The sequence below is a fragment of the Sminthopsis crassicaudata genome, chromosome 6 (genome assembly GCF_048593235.1).
Source record: "Sminthopsis crassicaudata isolate SCR6 chromosome 6, ASM4859323v1, whole genome shotgun sequence".
In the NCBI taxonomy this organism is placed as follows: domain Eukaryota; kingdom Metazoa; phylum Chordata; class Mammalia; order Dasyuromorphia; family Dasyuridae; genus Sminthopsis; species Sminthopsis crassicaudata.
Window position 1 is genome coordinate 250,426,094 of NC_133622.1, and position 16,587 is coordinate 250,442,680.

The window sequence follows — 16,587 nt, forward strand, 5'->3', positions numbered from 1 at the left end:
GTCTGACCCTTGGAAACTAACCAAGGACTAGAAGTGAAGGCAACCTGCTCCCTGACATGTCCGTGTTATTCCTCTCTTAGTCAGTTCTCCTCCCTATCCATTCTGTTCTTGAGGTCACGCTGCTGTGGATCATGGCGCACCACACGATTCAAGGAAGCAGAAAGTGGGGGTGACCAAAGGAGAGGGAGCAGCCATGGGAATGTTTTGAGAAGAGGGACGACGACTGGTCCCTTTGTTCTTTGTTGAGGGATCTGGTGCAAACAAAAATGATCCAGAGATCAAAATGGTCAATATTAAGTAGATAGGGGAAGACAGGGGAACGGTGCCTTGATCCAAATGCTCTGGATCTCAACCTGGAATTATGCTTTCCAAAGCTATGAAATGGCACATACCTGCTGACTCAAAGGGAAATAGTGAGAGCTATTTGCTGTTAGGCAAGTGGGGGCCCAATGAATGGAGAACAAATGGCAGAAGTGTTTGTGTAATGGAAATCTTCCAGGGCTCCAAGGTATGACCTGAAGAGTTCAGAGACATTTATAAAGACTTGTTTCAACTGACGCTGAGCAAAGTTAGGGGCACGTTCACACAGTGACCACAGATTCACGCCTCCCGACTCTAAATGCAAACATGCACTTTGACCTGCAACCATGGACCCCATGCAATTATGGTTGTACAGTGAGTCTTCTAAGTACAGAAAGCCCTGAAACACTGGTCCTACAATTGTTAGTCAGGAGACTGGGTTGACTCTCTAACAAATTTCAGTGATTCCAAACTTCTTCCTGCCCTAGCAAAACTCATCTCTTTTAGCAGCCGTACTACTCTTAAGAGTGATGCAGATTTGGGAACACAAAACCTCAGAAAACTCATAGTGATAAATGTTCTAATGGGAAAAGGGGTCTCCAAGCTGACCTCCAGGCCGTTCCTCTTACAGGGTACTCCATCTCCTCCTTCCATGTCTTTGTCCTGTCTGTGTTTGCCTGCCTGGAATTTGCTCTCTATTTACCTCTGCCTATAGAATCTCCAGCTTCTCTTCAAGTATTAGCTGAAGGCAGCTGCATGAGCTCTTCCCAAATGGCCCCAACTACCCGGGCCCTCTCCTGAAAAATGACTATACTTAATTTTTACATACCTGCGTCCGTTTTGTCTCCCCCCAACAACCTCCGAGGAATGAGGGATCGTCCGATTTTGTCTTTGTATTCAATCAATTAATCAATCAGCATTTATTAACCTTCTAAGATAATAGAAAACCAGTCCCTGCCTCCATTCTAAGGGAGGAACAACATGGATCTGAGTATGTGCAGAACACACACACAAAAGGAACAGAGGGGAGCATGGGGAGGGGGGCGCTGGTGGCTGGGAGATCAGGAAAGGTTTTGTGGACAAGGTGAGGCTCCAGCTGCACTGAAAGGACCCCAAGGATTCTAAGAAAGGCCTTGACACATGGCTTAATAAGCCCTTGGTGGAAGCCTGTTGAATTGCTCCCTTCTCCAAGTCCACAGACCCTTTCCTTGTGATAAAAGCAGTTCAGCAAATCCAAGAGCCACTATTCTGCCTCTGTAGTTCTTCCCGGGAAGTGGGGGTATGGGGGTCCTGCTTCGTCATCTGGCCTTCAAGTCCAAAGCTAGTCACTGAAACGAGTCTGGGTCTGGCTCTTTCTGCGTGAAGTGTTCTCCTTCCCCAGAGGAAAAAGGAATATTCTGAAAACGTCGGCCTTCCTGTCGTCTCACTTTTTGGTAGGGGTCGGTGTCCCCAGAGCTCTGAGGTGACCTGAACTAAAGAGGACGAAGCCCCTGGGGAGAATTCCCCTCAGTCAAGGCGTTGTGGGAGGGCAGTGGGCCAGGCGCATCCTAAAGGCACGCCTGTCATGGGGGGTCTCCGGAGTAAACTGTGAATGAATTTTGGGAGAGTGTCGAGGAGTATCCACAAACCTAAGTAATGCAGAATTCTCCCCGGCCCACTCTGCCAGCAAGCTGCGCCAGCCTCAAGACCAGAAACATTCAACAAGGTCCATACGCAGGAACTGTATAAGGGAGCAGGGTGAATCACATCCCATTGAATACCAACCCTCCCTCACACCCATACAACCCCTCACTGAGGTGGAAGGGACCTCAGAAATCACCCAGCCCAACCCCTTGATTCTGGGGGTGGAGTGCGTGCAAAATTATTTTTATTGACATTTTTTTTACATCATCATTTCTGAACACGGCCCTCCCCTCTCCTGAACTCAGGCCGGTGCCCGGCACAACAGCATGCAGCGCTTCAGTTCCCGTTTCCTAAATCTCTTCCAGTAAAGGAAGGAGCCGCACTCGCTCCGCTCTTCTACGGGCGGTCACCGGCAGTACCAGCATCCAGTTCCTTTCTGAAGGTTTTTCTATGACTAGTTTTCTGGGTTATCATCCTATTTTGTGCTAAAAGCTGGGGATGCAAAACCAGCTGTGTCCCCACCAGAGGCCCTTGCAATTCTACTGCCAACTGTCCCGCTCCCTCACTTTAGGGCTGAACAAATGGAGGATCAGGGTCACGTGGTTACTCCGTGTCTCAGGTGGCATTTGAGCCCAAATCTTCAGGCTTTAGAGATCCCGGGGTCAAGTGCTAGAAAACAAAGACAAAGGCCCAGCAGCGGCTGCCCGGGCTCCTGGGAAGGGAGGTGAGGGACACTGGGCGGACACGGTGAGCCGCAGGTCCCCAGCGCTGAGGGGTCTGGGAAGCTGCCGCACACCTTCCCGCAGGGAGGACCATTCACGGTGGCCTGCGCCGCTTTGGGACACCTCCGGCCGTGCTCCCCTCTCCCCCAGAGACTTTTCTTCTGCAAGCCAAGTATGCCGGGCTCCATGGGCCGAGCCCACCTAAAGCTTCCGGCTCCAAAGAAGCTATTCTTGGCTCGCACCCCCGCCGTGGAGAAGGGGGCCAGAGGCCGGCTGCCCGTCAAAGTCAGGGTGCAGCCGGTACCAGCCTCTAGCCCGGCCGGGCGGCAGCTCCCTCCTGACGTCACCAGGGGGGCCCTATATTCTGCCTGGGGTCTGACACCTGTCCCCTGGCTCCAGATCCAGGGCTCAAAAGTCAGGAGCTGTGCCGGGTGAGCACGGCAAGTCTGGGAGCGGGGGGTGCGCAGTGGGCCGGGGGGGCCACGGGATGACCAGCGGTTGGGAGGGCCAGGGAAGGGAAAAGAAGAGTAAGAGGAAATGAAGAGGAGGGAAAGGGAGAGAAACAGGGAAGGACAGAAGGAAAAAAGGAGGAAACGAGGCTAGAAAGGCAAAGGGGCAAAGAAAAAAGCGGAAGGAAAGGAAAGGAGAGGAAAACAATAGAAAAATGGGGAGAGGAAAATGAAAATGAAGCGGGAAGAAAGGAGGGAGAGAAGATGGAAATGAGGACGGAGGAAAAGCGGAAGAAAGCAGGGAGGGAGGACGGAGAGGAGGAGGGCAGGGGGTAGGCCGCCCGCAGAGCGCCCGCACTCACCCGCAGCCCGGGGCTCCCGAGCTCGCGCGGATCCCGGTCGGCGACGGCTCCAGCGGCGGGTCCTCCGCCAGCTCATTAGGTTACACTCCCTCCGCGCCGGAAATGCGGGCGGGGGACACGTCACTTCCGGCCCCAGGGCGCTCGCGCTCGCTTTCTCTCTCTCCCCCCCTCCACCCCCCGCTGGGCCCTCGGACACCGGGCTCTACACGTGCGCAAGTACGCGGCAGCGGGGGCGGAACGAGAGCGCCCGTCCACACACAGAACGTGCCACCAAGAAGCGGAGGCCGAGGCTGGCGAGCCCCGCAGCACCTCGAGCGGCCGCTTCCCTCAGGGAAACTGCGTCGTCAGCCTTGCCCCGCCTTAGTCGGCGAGGCGAGACGTCCCGAGAGCTCCCTTTGGATTGGTCTGTTAAGAACCACGCGGGCCAATCAGCAGCTAGAGATAGCCTAACCAATGGCGAAAGCGGCCTCGGCAGGCTGTGGTTACGGCGACGGGACTCTGGCTGGGATGGGGAGGGATGGGGAGGGATGGAGCCTCGGCCAAGGCCGACCCTGGGGAATAATTGATGAACGCCAGGCCCTAGGCTGTCTGGGCAGAAGGCTGCGGACAGGGCACCGCCACCGAGAAGTCCCTCCTCCGTAACCAAGCTGTTGCTAAGACTACATCTTTGCAGCCGCTCTTCGACACGCCCCCTTCTCTCCCTCCCCTTGCCGCAGGCCCTCCCGGCCCCTGACCGTGACTTGCCTGAGGCCGGCATCTTCCTCAGCACTAAAATGAATTTCCAGTAACGTCCTGTCCCTCCGCTACTCAAAAAACTCCAGGGCACCCCGTGGCCTCCAGAATCAAATACACAATGCTGCCTGGCTTCGAAGCCCCTGGCCGGGCCGTCCTTGCACTTCGGTGATCCCGCCTCCTGGCTGTTCCAAGAAGACGCTCCATTTCCCAACCCTGGGCATTTTCTCCGGTTGTCTCCTAGGAAAGCAATCCCCTCCTTCCTCAGCTCCACCTATACATATCCCCCCCCCCCCCCCCCCAGCCTTCCTTCAAGTCCCAGATAAAATGCGAACCTAGGAAGCACCGCCCCTCCGCCTTAAGCCTCCAGATCTTCCTTTTTGGATCTCCGGTCTCATCCCGGGCTGTTAGATCAGGGTCTTCCCCATTAGAATCTAAGCTGCTTGGAAGCAGGGACTTCACCAGCGTCAGCAGGGCGCCGGGCAGAGTGGCTGCTAATGCTTGCTGACTGATGCTGCAGTCCTGCTCTGCTCCGCTGCCCCTGAACTGTGTGACCTTGGGTTAGGGGCCTCTCCTCCCTGGGCTTCAGCATCCGTGCCATGTCGCCCAGGGGCTCTGCTCTTTCCCGGTCTCTGCCTCTGCCCATCTCCTCAGCACCCCATGTACCAGAAGGAAACCAGGGGCTGGCACATTTCAGTTACTAAGCATCTCTGGGACATGCCGGCCGGGTGAAAAAGATCCAGGGGAGACGGATTAAAGCTACATTCTAAAGGATAAAACCTTCCAATGTATAAGCACAAGTGAGCCCCAGATACAAAGAAACACTAACCTTGGGGAGGAAGGCCTTAGCTGTTCCTTCCGGGTGCTCCCTCGGGCCCTTCTCCTCCCACTCCCATTCAGGAGAGGGTCAGCTGAATCCCCTATCCAATGCCCGAGGCCAGAACTGCCCAGGATCCTGCTCAGGGCTATCACAGGCCCCCTAGCTCCGAGCCTGCAGCTCATCTTTGCACCCCCTCTGTAGCAATAAGGTCACTAATACTATGGAAAGGGGCATTAAGGGTGTGGGGGAGGCTGCCACCAGATGCCAAGTACCCCATTTAGTACCCTGACTTGGCACCAAGGCCTGATGTAAAGCTTCTCAGTGGCATCAGTCGGGAAGGCCCTGCCGCCCACATCTTGCCCTGCAGAGGAGTTAAAGGCCCGAATGCTCAGAACCAAGGGAAAGGTCTGCCCAAGTGGGAAGAGCTGCTGCCCCCTCGGGTGGAGCTGCTAGGACCTTCCCACACAGGTGTGGCAATGCCAACTTGGGGGTCTTCGGATGAAGGCCTGAAATCTAGACTGACTATATCACTTCGGTCCATCGTTCTAGCAAGCAGCCGATCTAGATTCTGAATGATGGGGGCTCCTGGGGAACCTTAGAGACCCAATTTTATTTATGCTGCACCTGAAGAGGAAAAACCCTTAATGTGAAGAAGGACGAGACTGACACAAAATACAGCCTGTCTTTGGATGGACACTGAATGTCTCGATACCGTTCCCTATCCCCCTGAGTGCAGGGTCTGGCTGAAGATGGACAACCACGCTGCAGGAAGTGAAGTTCAGGACGCTCTGCATCAAGGGAGAAAAGAAAGGTGTGTTTGCAGTGGCACTGGAGTATGTTTGTAGTGGAGGCTACTGAGGAGGTTGGCCAGAGGAAGAGGACCAGGTCAGAGTGGACTATAAATAAAAGGGCAAATGATACATGAAAAGGTCTTGAAGATGACCCTATTTATCTTCTATTCAAAAAGGAATGCAGGGATTATATACTACCTTTCTAGCCAATGATACACCAGGAATCTCATCTATAGAATGATGCAATATGATACATCTGAGGATAGAGTACAGCTTTCCATTTAGTTCTGCCATCCTTTCTCGGCTGATTTTAGTTATAGCAAGATTGTCAAAATTGATATGATTCAAGGCCTCCACCAATGTGTCATCTTTTGGTCAATGAAAAAATATTCCATGTCTGGAATGCCAACAATCAAAATTATCCTATCAATCTAAAACCTTTCCCTTCTTTGCCCATGACGTCCCTGGCAACCAGTAGGTTCGTATAAATGATTACCTTCATTAAGTCACTTTGCAGTTTGGCAGGGTGACCCAAGGCAAGACTTTAGCCTCTGCTTGTCACCATTTCCTCATCTGTAAAAAGGACTGAGTCAGATGCCAGTAAAGAGTTTTACAAACGTTGAAGTACTTTATAAACGCTAGCTACGATCATGATGATGATGATGGTGGTGGTGACGATGATGATGGTCTCAAGGCCCTTCCCCATCTCGGTTGTTTTTTCCTCGACACTGCCAGTTTACCAATGTCTTCATTTTAGAAAAATGTTTTATTGATGTTCTTTTTATACAAAGTTGTGACTGAGCAAAGATCCTTCCTCCTCCTCTCCTACTTCTAAGTAAAATGACACTGGACAATTCAGTATGTCTGAAGAGTGTGATCACACACACACACAAACACAAACACACACATACGCATGCACGCATGCACACACGCCCCATCCTGTTGCAGTGGGAGCATGTTTCCTCACTGGTCACTGCTAACAGCAGCCCCACAGCATGCAGCCCATCACCGCTAGACACAGTCCTGCACACAGCTCAGGACACAGGCTGGGGCCATCCTCTGCCTCGCCCTGGACTGTCTCCTGCTTCAGCCACATCACGTGGTCATCCACGATTGGCCTGGCCTGCCATTTCACCCCCCAGTCCTTTTCCGGAAGCAGCACTGTCCTGCTTACCAAGCCTCTCCCTGTGTGAGGCTTGTAGCTTCTTTACAAGTCTGTCCTTTCCTGTAAACCTCAAATCCATCCTTCCAACAAAGCCCGGCGTAATCTTCTCTCTGCAGAGATCTGGGCCATGGCGCTTCTGACAAAGCCTTTGGGGATCTCCTCCTGTGCTCTCGGTGAAGTTCTAGCTCCTCTGCAGGGGCCTGTACCAGTGTGACTGCTCGGGCGAGCTCAGCCCTCCTCCCGACATGGCCACCGCCAACCTCCAGGCCTTTATGGCTCACTAGTCCCTCTGCACAACATGCTCCTTCTCAACTAATGCCCAACTTTAAAGGCCTTTTCCTCAAGAAACCTTTCTGGAAACTGTCTGTAAATGGGCCCCTACTCCTTCAGATCGACCGAAGGGCTTTCCAGGGAACTTCCCAATGCACTTATCAGCAGGTCCTGGCAGGTACTCCAGGCCTCCTCTGGGCTGGTTTCAGACCTGAGTAATCTGGACTGGGGCTGAGCTGGCCTGTTTCACTCCCTCCATCTGGTCGCTCCCTCTTTTCATTATCTTGCTAATTAGGCGCTAAGCTCAGTGGTTTCTGTCCTGCAGAAGGATGTGGTTGGGCCTCCATCTTGGCCCAAATCCCATTTGCCATACCCTAGTCCTGGCTCTGCTAACTGTACCCATCTCATTCCCCATTAGGACGGCAGCTCCTTGAGGCTGAGGACCCTGCTCTGGGAACTGAACGGGCTTGGAGTCAGAGAACCTGGGCTCAAGTGCCCTCCTGGAGCCTTCCTGAATAGGGGAGGGAGCACAGATTAAGTTTCTTCCTCTCAAGAGCCTCAGCTTCCTCCACTGACAAGCCCCTAGTCAGAGGAACGATTTTGCTCAGAGAACAGATCTGGAACCCCACAAAAGGCAGCTGTGCCCCTGCATAATCAGGGGCCAGATCACCTGCAGCAGACCCAGGGGCCCTGGGATGGGCTCCCAGAGCCAAGGGAACTTCAAGTGGCCCAGTAATCTCCAGAATCTACTTCTCCAAATTGCTACTATAAAAGGAATGGGAGTGTGTGGGCTTTTCTCCCACACTCCTTTTCTCCTGGACTTGTTTCAAGGCTTGCCTTTCTTTTATCTCATGTCAACAAACTCAACAGAGGGATTGTACAATAGGAATACACAGCCCTTCTATAGCACTCCCAGGCTTGTCATCTCTCACTTGCACTGTTGCAGTAACAATGATAACAGTCAGCAGGTATGTTCTACTGGAAAAATCTCACCAGGAGCTAGGTGAACATAAACAAAGTCAGGTTTAAATAATAGGAAAAATATTCATTAGTCATGGGTAGGTAAAGTCAATATAACAATGTTAATTTTACCTCACGTCTATAAATTGTTTTGAGTTAGGAGAAATAACAAAATTCCATTGGAAGAACAAAAGGTCAAAAATTTCAAAGAAACTAAAGGAGGGAAACATAAAGGACAGAGAGACAGCAATACCAAACCTTAAACTGCTTTATAAGGAGAGAAAAGGAAAATGTTGAAGTAAAAAATAATTCTGATTATTTTAAATAATTTCTTGGATAATAAAAAAAACAAACGTCAAGATTAGAAGGAAAGCAGAATGCTGGGAAAAAAACCAAATTAACAAAAATTTGGCAATTGTTTTGCAATTGTCAATGCTGAAAAATTACCCATGCATATATATTGTAAATAAAAAGCTATTAAAAAAAAAAACAAAACAACCTTCCAAATTCCAATCTCATGACATGATTGTGATGTGTAACGTGCTCTCCTGGCAGTTACAATTACTAGTCTGTCCTAGACCCACCAGAGCACCTTTGACCACTGTCCTTTGCAGTGTGAGCTCTACCCGGCTCGCCTCCTCTGAGGCCTTCTAAGGTCTCTGGCCACAATCTCTTGAATCTATAGCTTAATAACCGGTAGCGCGCTCAAGAACAGCCACGTGTAATCTTAAAAGCCTTTATTATACCTACTCACATAATGCCCTGACTGATGCCCTGACTTGTTGGTTCCCTAGTGAACACCTGGTCAGAAGACCCATGTGTTCACTACCAAAACCCTTACCTCTTTCGGCTACCCATCTTGGCTTGGCCACCCAGGCTAGGAAGCCAAGGTGAAGAAGGCCAGGTTAAAGAGGGCGGTTGCTGCCTGCAGTGGGCTTACATAGGGCCTGTGAGGTCACACACACAGCCAATCAGCGAGAGAGTCACCCATTACGAAACTATCTCAATATGGCCAGGATCCCGCCCAAGGGCAGTCCTAATATCCACAGAAATTACTTCTGGGCCTCAATCTCCCGATGCACTGTGTCCGCCCATTTAAAGGGCCCTTACAATTCCCTTTCTCTTGTTTTGCGGGAACCGCACATCTCACCAAGCTAAACTTTTAGCACCAGCTATAGTCCACTTGATCCATGAGATGACAGTGTGTTATGCCCAAGGAGGTACAAAGCAGCAGATCAGTAAACAGAAGTATGACAATGAGAACCAGGCTCAACAGTGATGGAATACGACTGTGATATAAGAAACCATGAGCTGACGATGGATTTAGAAAGACTTGGACTAGGAAGGAAGATGCTTATCCACCTTCAGAGAAAGAAGTGACAAATAGAAGCAGGCGTAGTATGGTCTATGTGTGTTTATAGATATATGTGAGTATACACATTTACATTAAATGGGCATGGGGGGGGGGAGAAAGGGAGGAAAAAAAAAGCACAGAGCAGAGAACAAAAGAAAAATACAGAAAAAGCAGACTGCCTTAAAAACAGTGTAAGATTTATTAATAGGTTTTTGTGAAACAAAAATGGTGCTATATTGAATCTTTTAAATGCTACTGTGAATATGGCAATGCTCTTTTCTTCTCCCCATTTTCTCTTTCTGTAGTCAAGTTTGAAATGAATAAAAATAAAAACATCACATTAGATCCTTACAACCACCCTGGTGGTAGGTACTACTACCTACCCATTTTGCAGTTAAGGAAACTGAGGTAAATAGAATTATTCCCAAGGCAGGATTCAAACTTAGCTTTTGTGACTCCAGACTTCAGGGTCTGGCTTCGGCCTTCCTCGCTGCCGTAGTCACATGGACCTCCTGATAGTTGTGGTCTCCTGTCTCACTGCACTCTCACCTCTTCTCTAACCAGAAGCCCAAATAAAGTTCCTCATGCTCAGGTCTGAATTGAGCACAAACTCCCATCTGGCAAGGACAGTTTTGTCTAACCTGGCTGGTCTCTTCCTGCCCCTCACCTTCCATAAATTGCACAGCCCAGCTCCTGCTACTTCTCCCACAAGAGGCTCCATCTCTCACCTCCAGATCTTTGCCCTCACTGTCTTAGGAAGACCTGGCTTTCTTTCTCTTCTGTGGGAGAATGCTTGTAGCTCCCCCAGGTGCTGGTTCTTCTTCTTATAAAGTTACCAGAATCTCTCTGGGTCTGTGCCTTGCAAAGGCATTGGGCTGCCTTGTCCCTAAAATGAAGGCAAGAGGATTGGACAGTGGACTGGGGCAGGGTCATGTGGGTTCTGTCCCCCAGATCCCTGAGCAGTCACAGGAGCCGGAACACCGAGCCTGGCTCTCAGCAGCAGGACTGGGGACCTGAGTAAATTTAAGTTGGGTTTAGTCAGTATTTGAATTAAATTTAAAATTGAACTTAAATTCGTTTTTTGGACAACCAGCTATCATTAAGTTCGACTAGGCTTTTCACCCCTATTGTAAAATCATCTCACTATTTTGCCACATAGACACCAGCAGCCAGGGATGGGCGGTCTAGGGCAGCGGCTGTTCTGCCCAGCAGCCCTCATGGCTGTTGGTCTACGGAAGCCTATTCAGTGGGATGGAAAGAGTGTCAATGCTGACAGTCCTAGAAAAGGGAGCGATCTGCCCAAGAAACACGACGGTCACATAGGCCACGCAGCCTGAGGCCTGGCCTTCACAGGCAGACTCACATGTCACATGAGTGAGGATCAGGGCTGATGGGGGCACAGCTGGCAATCCTGGCACTGGGAGCTATGGTTGGAGAGTGAGGGGAACCGGGAACACGCCATGGGAGCAGCAGCCCCTGGCCTCCTTCATGAAGCTGGGGATCTTCCACCAAGAAACTAGGAGTGTCACGGGCACTAGCTGTGGGTGCCGCTTTTGGTAAGGTCAATAAGTAGTTATGAGTCCCCAGAGGCTGAGGCCCTCCACTTCTGCCAGCCCAGTGGGCCCTGACCCAAACTGGTGGTCCCACACTTGACAGGTATTCACACCTAAATTTTGGCAGCCTCGAGTCCTGAGTGACAAGTGCAGCCAGTGACCGGCAGATGAAAAAGCCTGGAGGGATGAGCCACGCAAGATCTTTATTTAAACTGATTCCACAGGTTTGGTCGAACAGTGGAAACTAGAGACCCAATGGGGAAATTTCTGTCTTTTCCTCCATTAAGCCGTTCTTGGGACACGCTGCTACCTATTTGTGACTTCTACTCTTGGTTGTACTGAACCTCCAGGCTGATGCCCTTAAAAGGATGGCAAAGGTCAGAATGGGTGTCCATTGCCAACATGGAAACAGTCCAAGATGCCATGCCCGGGCAGACGTGGGCATGATCCTACTGACTAAGTGTGAAAGAACTACTTCTGCCCACCAGGCTCCTCATGCCTCTCCCGTGTGCCCTGACTTCCAGGCCTGAGTGCCCCACCTCCCAGCAGTCATGTCCGTGACAGAGCGTTGTCTCCTTCACAGGGAAGGGGCAAGGACGAACTCTCTGGTCCTGTTCAGCTGCTTCTTGTACCTCATCTCAGGAAGGCTTCCCTCATAAAGACAAATTAGCAGCAAACCCTTTCCAACCCTATTTCACTCCATGCTTACTCTCAAAATCTCTGCTTCCCCCCATCCCCCAGCCCAGGGTAGGGGGCTCCACATTTCGGGGGAAATGGCTCAGGTCCCCTCCTATCAGCAGGCCTCCCTTTCCATAGGATGCTTCAGGTAAGTTCTTTCCTGAAAGGGCCTGGGTTGTACTGATGCGAAAGAAGTGAGCTATCTCAGTATAATTACGGTTAATATGAATTTACCTGCACCAGAGGGTCTCTCGGATGATTCGCCAGCAACCTCAAATCCCTGGATGAAGGCGGAGAAGACTCCTTGCCCAGGCCCTGGAGAAGAGGATGACAGCCTGTTAGCCAAGTAGCAAAGATCCGCTGACAACTGACCTCAGAGATGTGCTGGCCTCTCAGCTGTTTCTGACCCCGAGGATGAGTGAGAGTCCTGGAAGGGGAAGGGTCCTCATCCAAGCTGTGCTCCTGGGCTTCTATTTGCTCACAGTTACCCCTCTGCACCAGGAAGGGACCTCCGTGTGACCCATGCTGATGATTTCTGGCCCGTGTTCTCCTCATTTACCTCTTTGTCAGGGCTGATGCTCTATACACTGCACCACTTAGCTGCCCCTAACTCAAGACTTCTTGACTCTAAGCCCAGCTGTATACTATCATTTCTGGACATACACATTCCCAGGAGTCCAGAGACAAAGGGAAAGGTCCCTCTTTCACAATAATAGCTATAGCAGCACTTTTGCAGAAGTTAAAAGTCCACTGATTGGAGAAATGATTGAACTATTACATAGACTGGAATAATATGGTTTTACGGAAAAGAATAAAGTAGAGGAATTCAGAGAACCAAAGTGGGCAGAACAGGGAGAACCTTTAGATAATGACCACAATAACCTAAATGAAGGAAAACAACACTGATAAGACGCCACAATTTTAATCAAAGCACTGAATAACCATGGCCGCTGAGGGCAGATGTAGCCATGTCCTCCCGCCCCATGGGTGAGAGGTGGCCCATTACAGGCGTAGAGAAAAGCCTGACTTCTCAGATATGAGCACCGGGCTGATGTTTTCCTTGCCTGAACTTATTTGTTACAAAGGTTCAGTTGGTCCTGTGGTGTGGGTCAGTGGGAAGTGAGTTATATTAAAAATATGTGAAAAAAACAAAACAAAACAAAAAACCCTGAAAGATAATAGATGAATGGCGGGGATGATGGGAGGCCCAGAGATGGGAGTTAGAGATGCATGGGAAGAAGAGTCATGTGGAATGAGAAACGGGGATGTGTATATACTGATCTGCACCAAGGGACACATGGGAGTATGGTGGGAGCTGGACACGAGATCCCCAGACAATGTTCTCCACGGGGACAAAGGAGACCAGCTCGGACTCTATCTGCGTCTTCAGTGAGCCCAAGCTGTTCCCTGCACAAGTCCAAGTCTTCAAACCCACATTTCCACAGGAGATGTTTAAGTGCTGTCAGTCAAGGTATACAAGAGCTCAGAAGACCCCCATGGCAAAAGGCCTAAAGGGAAATAAGGAGATCTCCAAACAAGCCTCCATGCTGCCATTTATACAGGACATTCTAACTGCCATGGATCTTCTCTCCATGATACCAGTTGTGTCTTGTCTTGACCGACCCTTCCACCCCCACTCCATCCATCTTCATCTCTGCCTCAACTGTCACCTTAGACGGAAGCTGTTCTTATTTCCTCAGCATCGGGGCCCTCCTCGGGGAAGCCCTTCAAGCATACTCATGTCATGTTCTCCTTGTCTCTCCCCTCACACCTCCATGAATGCAGCGTTCTCAAGGTCAAGGGCTTTCGATTTTTGTCTGCATTCAATCAATCAACTGGCACTTATTAAGATAGATCATTGAGAAGCAATCCCTCCTCAGAGAAGCCTCCTTTCCTAAGAAGAAACAACACTGGGCAAATCCAAGAGCCACATTCTGCCTCCGTAGTCTGTCCCTTCCTAGAAAGTGCGTGTGCGTGAGCACGTGTGTGTGTGTGTGTGTGTGTGTGTGTGTGTGGTCCCTGCAATGAGTGTGGGCCTGGCTCCCTCTGTGTGTAGTGTTCTCCTCTGGTAAAGATTCTCCTTTACCAGAGGAAAACAATGTTCTGCAAAGGCAGAAACACTGCACCCCTTGGAGAGCAGTGGGAGAGGGAGGAAGGAACAGAAGACCAGGGGAGCAAGGATTTGCCCCAAGTTCCCAGGGTGGGTTCCAAGGTTAGAGTGGACCAGAACCATGTCCCCTTCCTGGCCTCCTTGGGCACAGCATCTTCTCACGCTTTTTTGTAGGGGTTACTGCTCTCAGGGACTTGCTCAGGTGACCTGAGGGAGGGGAGGAAGGAGCTTGGAATTTCTCCCAAGAAGAGGATCTGCTTTCAAAGTGCTCCCTGCAGAGCTGGAGCCCTCTGGAGCCACAGTTTGGGGGTGAATGAACAGCAGTTAAGGAAGGACCTTCAGTGTGGGTGGATACTGGGGGGGGAACTCATTGGAACCCACAAAATAGCCTCTTGTAGGAAAAAAAACAAACAAAAAACCTAATGAGATTTCTGTCTCACCTCTACCCCCAAGCCCAGAAGGGAAGATTTTCTAGTATTCAATTAAAAAAAAAATTTCAGTTTATTTCTTAGGCCTTCCTATGAATGCTTTTTCTGAAGCCAAACCATCAACAAGCATCTATTAAGAGCCTATGGTGTGCCAGGAACTAGGGAATACAAAGAAAAAACCCAAAGAAACACTCAGCTTTAAAGATGCTCACGTTCCCATGTTCCTGGTCTACCCGTTACATTTTCCAGCTAGAAAATCAGGTACAGGTTGGGAATATCCTGCAAGTGCACACCACAATCAGATGGTCCCGGATTCAAGTTTGCAAGCTTTGGGGATCCCCCAGTCAGCGCAATCCTGACTGCTTACAGGCACCCAGGAAGGAGTGGCTGCCCTCAGAAGAGGGACTGGGGGAGGGGGCCAGGGAAAGCCTGGTCTTGGAGGACCCTGAGGCAGCCCCAGCATTCCCTTAGCCTTCCGGTCTAACTTGGTCTCTGCAGGCTCCGGATTTTCTCCTCTGGGGCGAACACACCACGGGTAAGCTGACTTTTCAGATGACTACCGCTCAAAGCCTAGAAGCAGCCATGGCCCTGCCCTTCCACCAGGCCTCACAGATCCTTCCTCTCTGGTCTGGGGGCCATCGCTCTGAAGCTCAGTCTCTTTTTCTGCAAAATGGGGGAGATCAAGGTTCTTCCCTGTCCAAGAACCTCCCAGGCCGACCCCCACCCCGATGCCCAAGCCTTTCTGAGGCACCCTTGGACAGGCCTCCTCTCACCTCCCCCTGTTCTCCTTCTAAGCCCAGAGAAGATCCCTGGGGGCCTGGGCACTGACTCCGGGATGTGTGGGGATCTGAACCCCTGTCCAGGGAATCTGTCCCGCCTCTCCCATTGAGGGGGCGTGGGGGCAGCCAAACTCTCCAGCCCAGTCCCCCGTCTGGACACCTAGTGATTCATCTCCGGTGGTCACTGGGAGGGGGAGAAACAAGGGAGGGATGAGGGAGGAAAGGAAGGAAAGTGGAAGGGGAAGGAAAGACAACGGCAATGTACCCGAAAACTGTTTAGTAAAAGAAAGAAAGAAAAAGAGAAAAAATTGTACATTTTCAAAGCCAACGTAATTGTTCTAATGAGATAGAGGAAGGATGAAAGAAAGAGACAAAGATGGGGAGGAGGAGAGGAAGGAAGGGGAGGAGAGAGAAAAGGGAGCGAGGTGGAGGAGGAAGAGGGAAAGGAAGAAGAATGAGGAAGAGGAGGAAAAGAAAGATGACGAGGAAGGAGGAAGAAGAGAAGGAGGAAGAAAGGAGGAAGGGGAGAAGGGCAGGAGGAGAACGAAGAGAAAGAAAAGGAAGAAAAGGGGAGGAGAGGAAGAAGAGGGAGAGGAGGGGGCGCTCACGAAGCCAGCCCCTCCCGCCCCCGGCGGCCTGCATCCCTCTCCTTCAGCGCAGCCGCCCGGGGAGGACCACAGCTACTTACCCGGAGACGGCCCGCGAAGGTACGGGCCCGGGCAACCTCCGGCCCGGCCGCCAGGAAAGCTAGCAGACGCGGCAGCCTAGTAACCGGGCTCCCCGCCCCATCCCAGACGGAAGTGCGGATTGTAGACCCTCCACTTCCGGACGGGGGGAGAGGAGAGCGGGAGGCTCGGGATGTACCAAGCGCCCCACTCCCGGACCCCGTTCATCTCAGAGCGGGTCACCTCAGCGCAGGGCGCCAGATGATTCATTAGGGCATTAGCGGGAGCCAGTTTCCACGAAGGACTTGGGAAATCCGAAGTTTGTTGTGGAAGAAAACGAAGTCTCCCCCCGCTCCTCGGGTCAAACGTGGTACTGTCCTAACTCTCTCTTCTGCCCAGAGGGCTACGGCCCCGCCCTCGGTCTACAATCTGGCCTGTACCATTGGGGGGGGTGAGAGGTCAAAGAAATTGATTTTGGAGGGCCGAGGAAACGAAATCCAGGAGAAATAGTTCCAGGTACACATCCTTAGTAACACTAACATCAACTATGAAGAGCATAAGTCCGAAGGACATCTTAGGCGCTGACGTTAAGAATAAAGTTTTTCTAGATCAGAAACACCAAAGCTCTACTCCGTGCGAAAGATAGACCCTCGTGCTTTCTTCTGATTCGTCAGGTGGAAGCTACTCCGACCAATGACTGTCGCTGGTTCTAAGGCGCCGGCACTCTTACAGCCAATTAGACTCTTAAGGGCGGTGAGAGGGGCGTGACTTCAGTGCAGGTCTGGCTAGCTGAGTCTCCCAGGGGAGTGGCGGGAGATCTGGAAAG

General features: G+C 51.1%; 1 protein-coding gene across 2 annotated transcripts in view; it reads right to left on the minus strand.

Annotated features, from left to right (window-relative positions):
• SYVN1 (synoviolin 1) overlaps positions 1–15,856 on the minus strand; it is a 31,901-nt gene extending 16,045 nt beyond the window's left edge. Inside the window, exons 1-2 of one of the 2 annotated variants that reach the window (XM_074275585.1) lie at positions 15,785–15,856; positions 12,014–12,094 (exon numbers count right to left, since the gene is read on the minus strand). Coding sequence is in view for 1 of the 2 variants with exons in the window: in XM_074275583.1 (XP_074131684.1) it covers positions 3,457–3,532 (76 nt within the window). In the remaining variant the exon portion in view is untranslated. Of the gene's footprint in view, positions 1–3,456; positions 3,608–12,013; positions 12,095–15,784 lie in introns of those variants that run through there. The other variant, XM_074275583.1, reaches the window with a different exon arrangement.
• Positions 15,857–16,587: the final 731 nt, after the last annotated feature.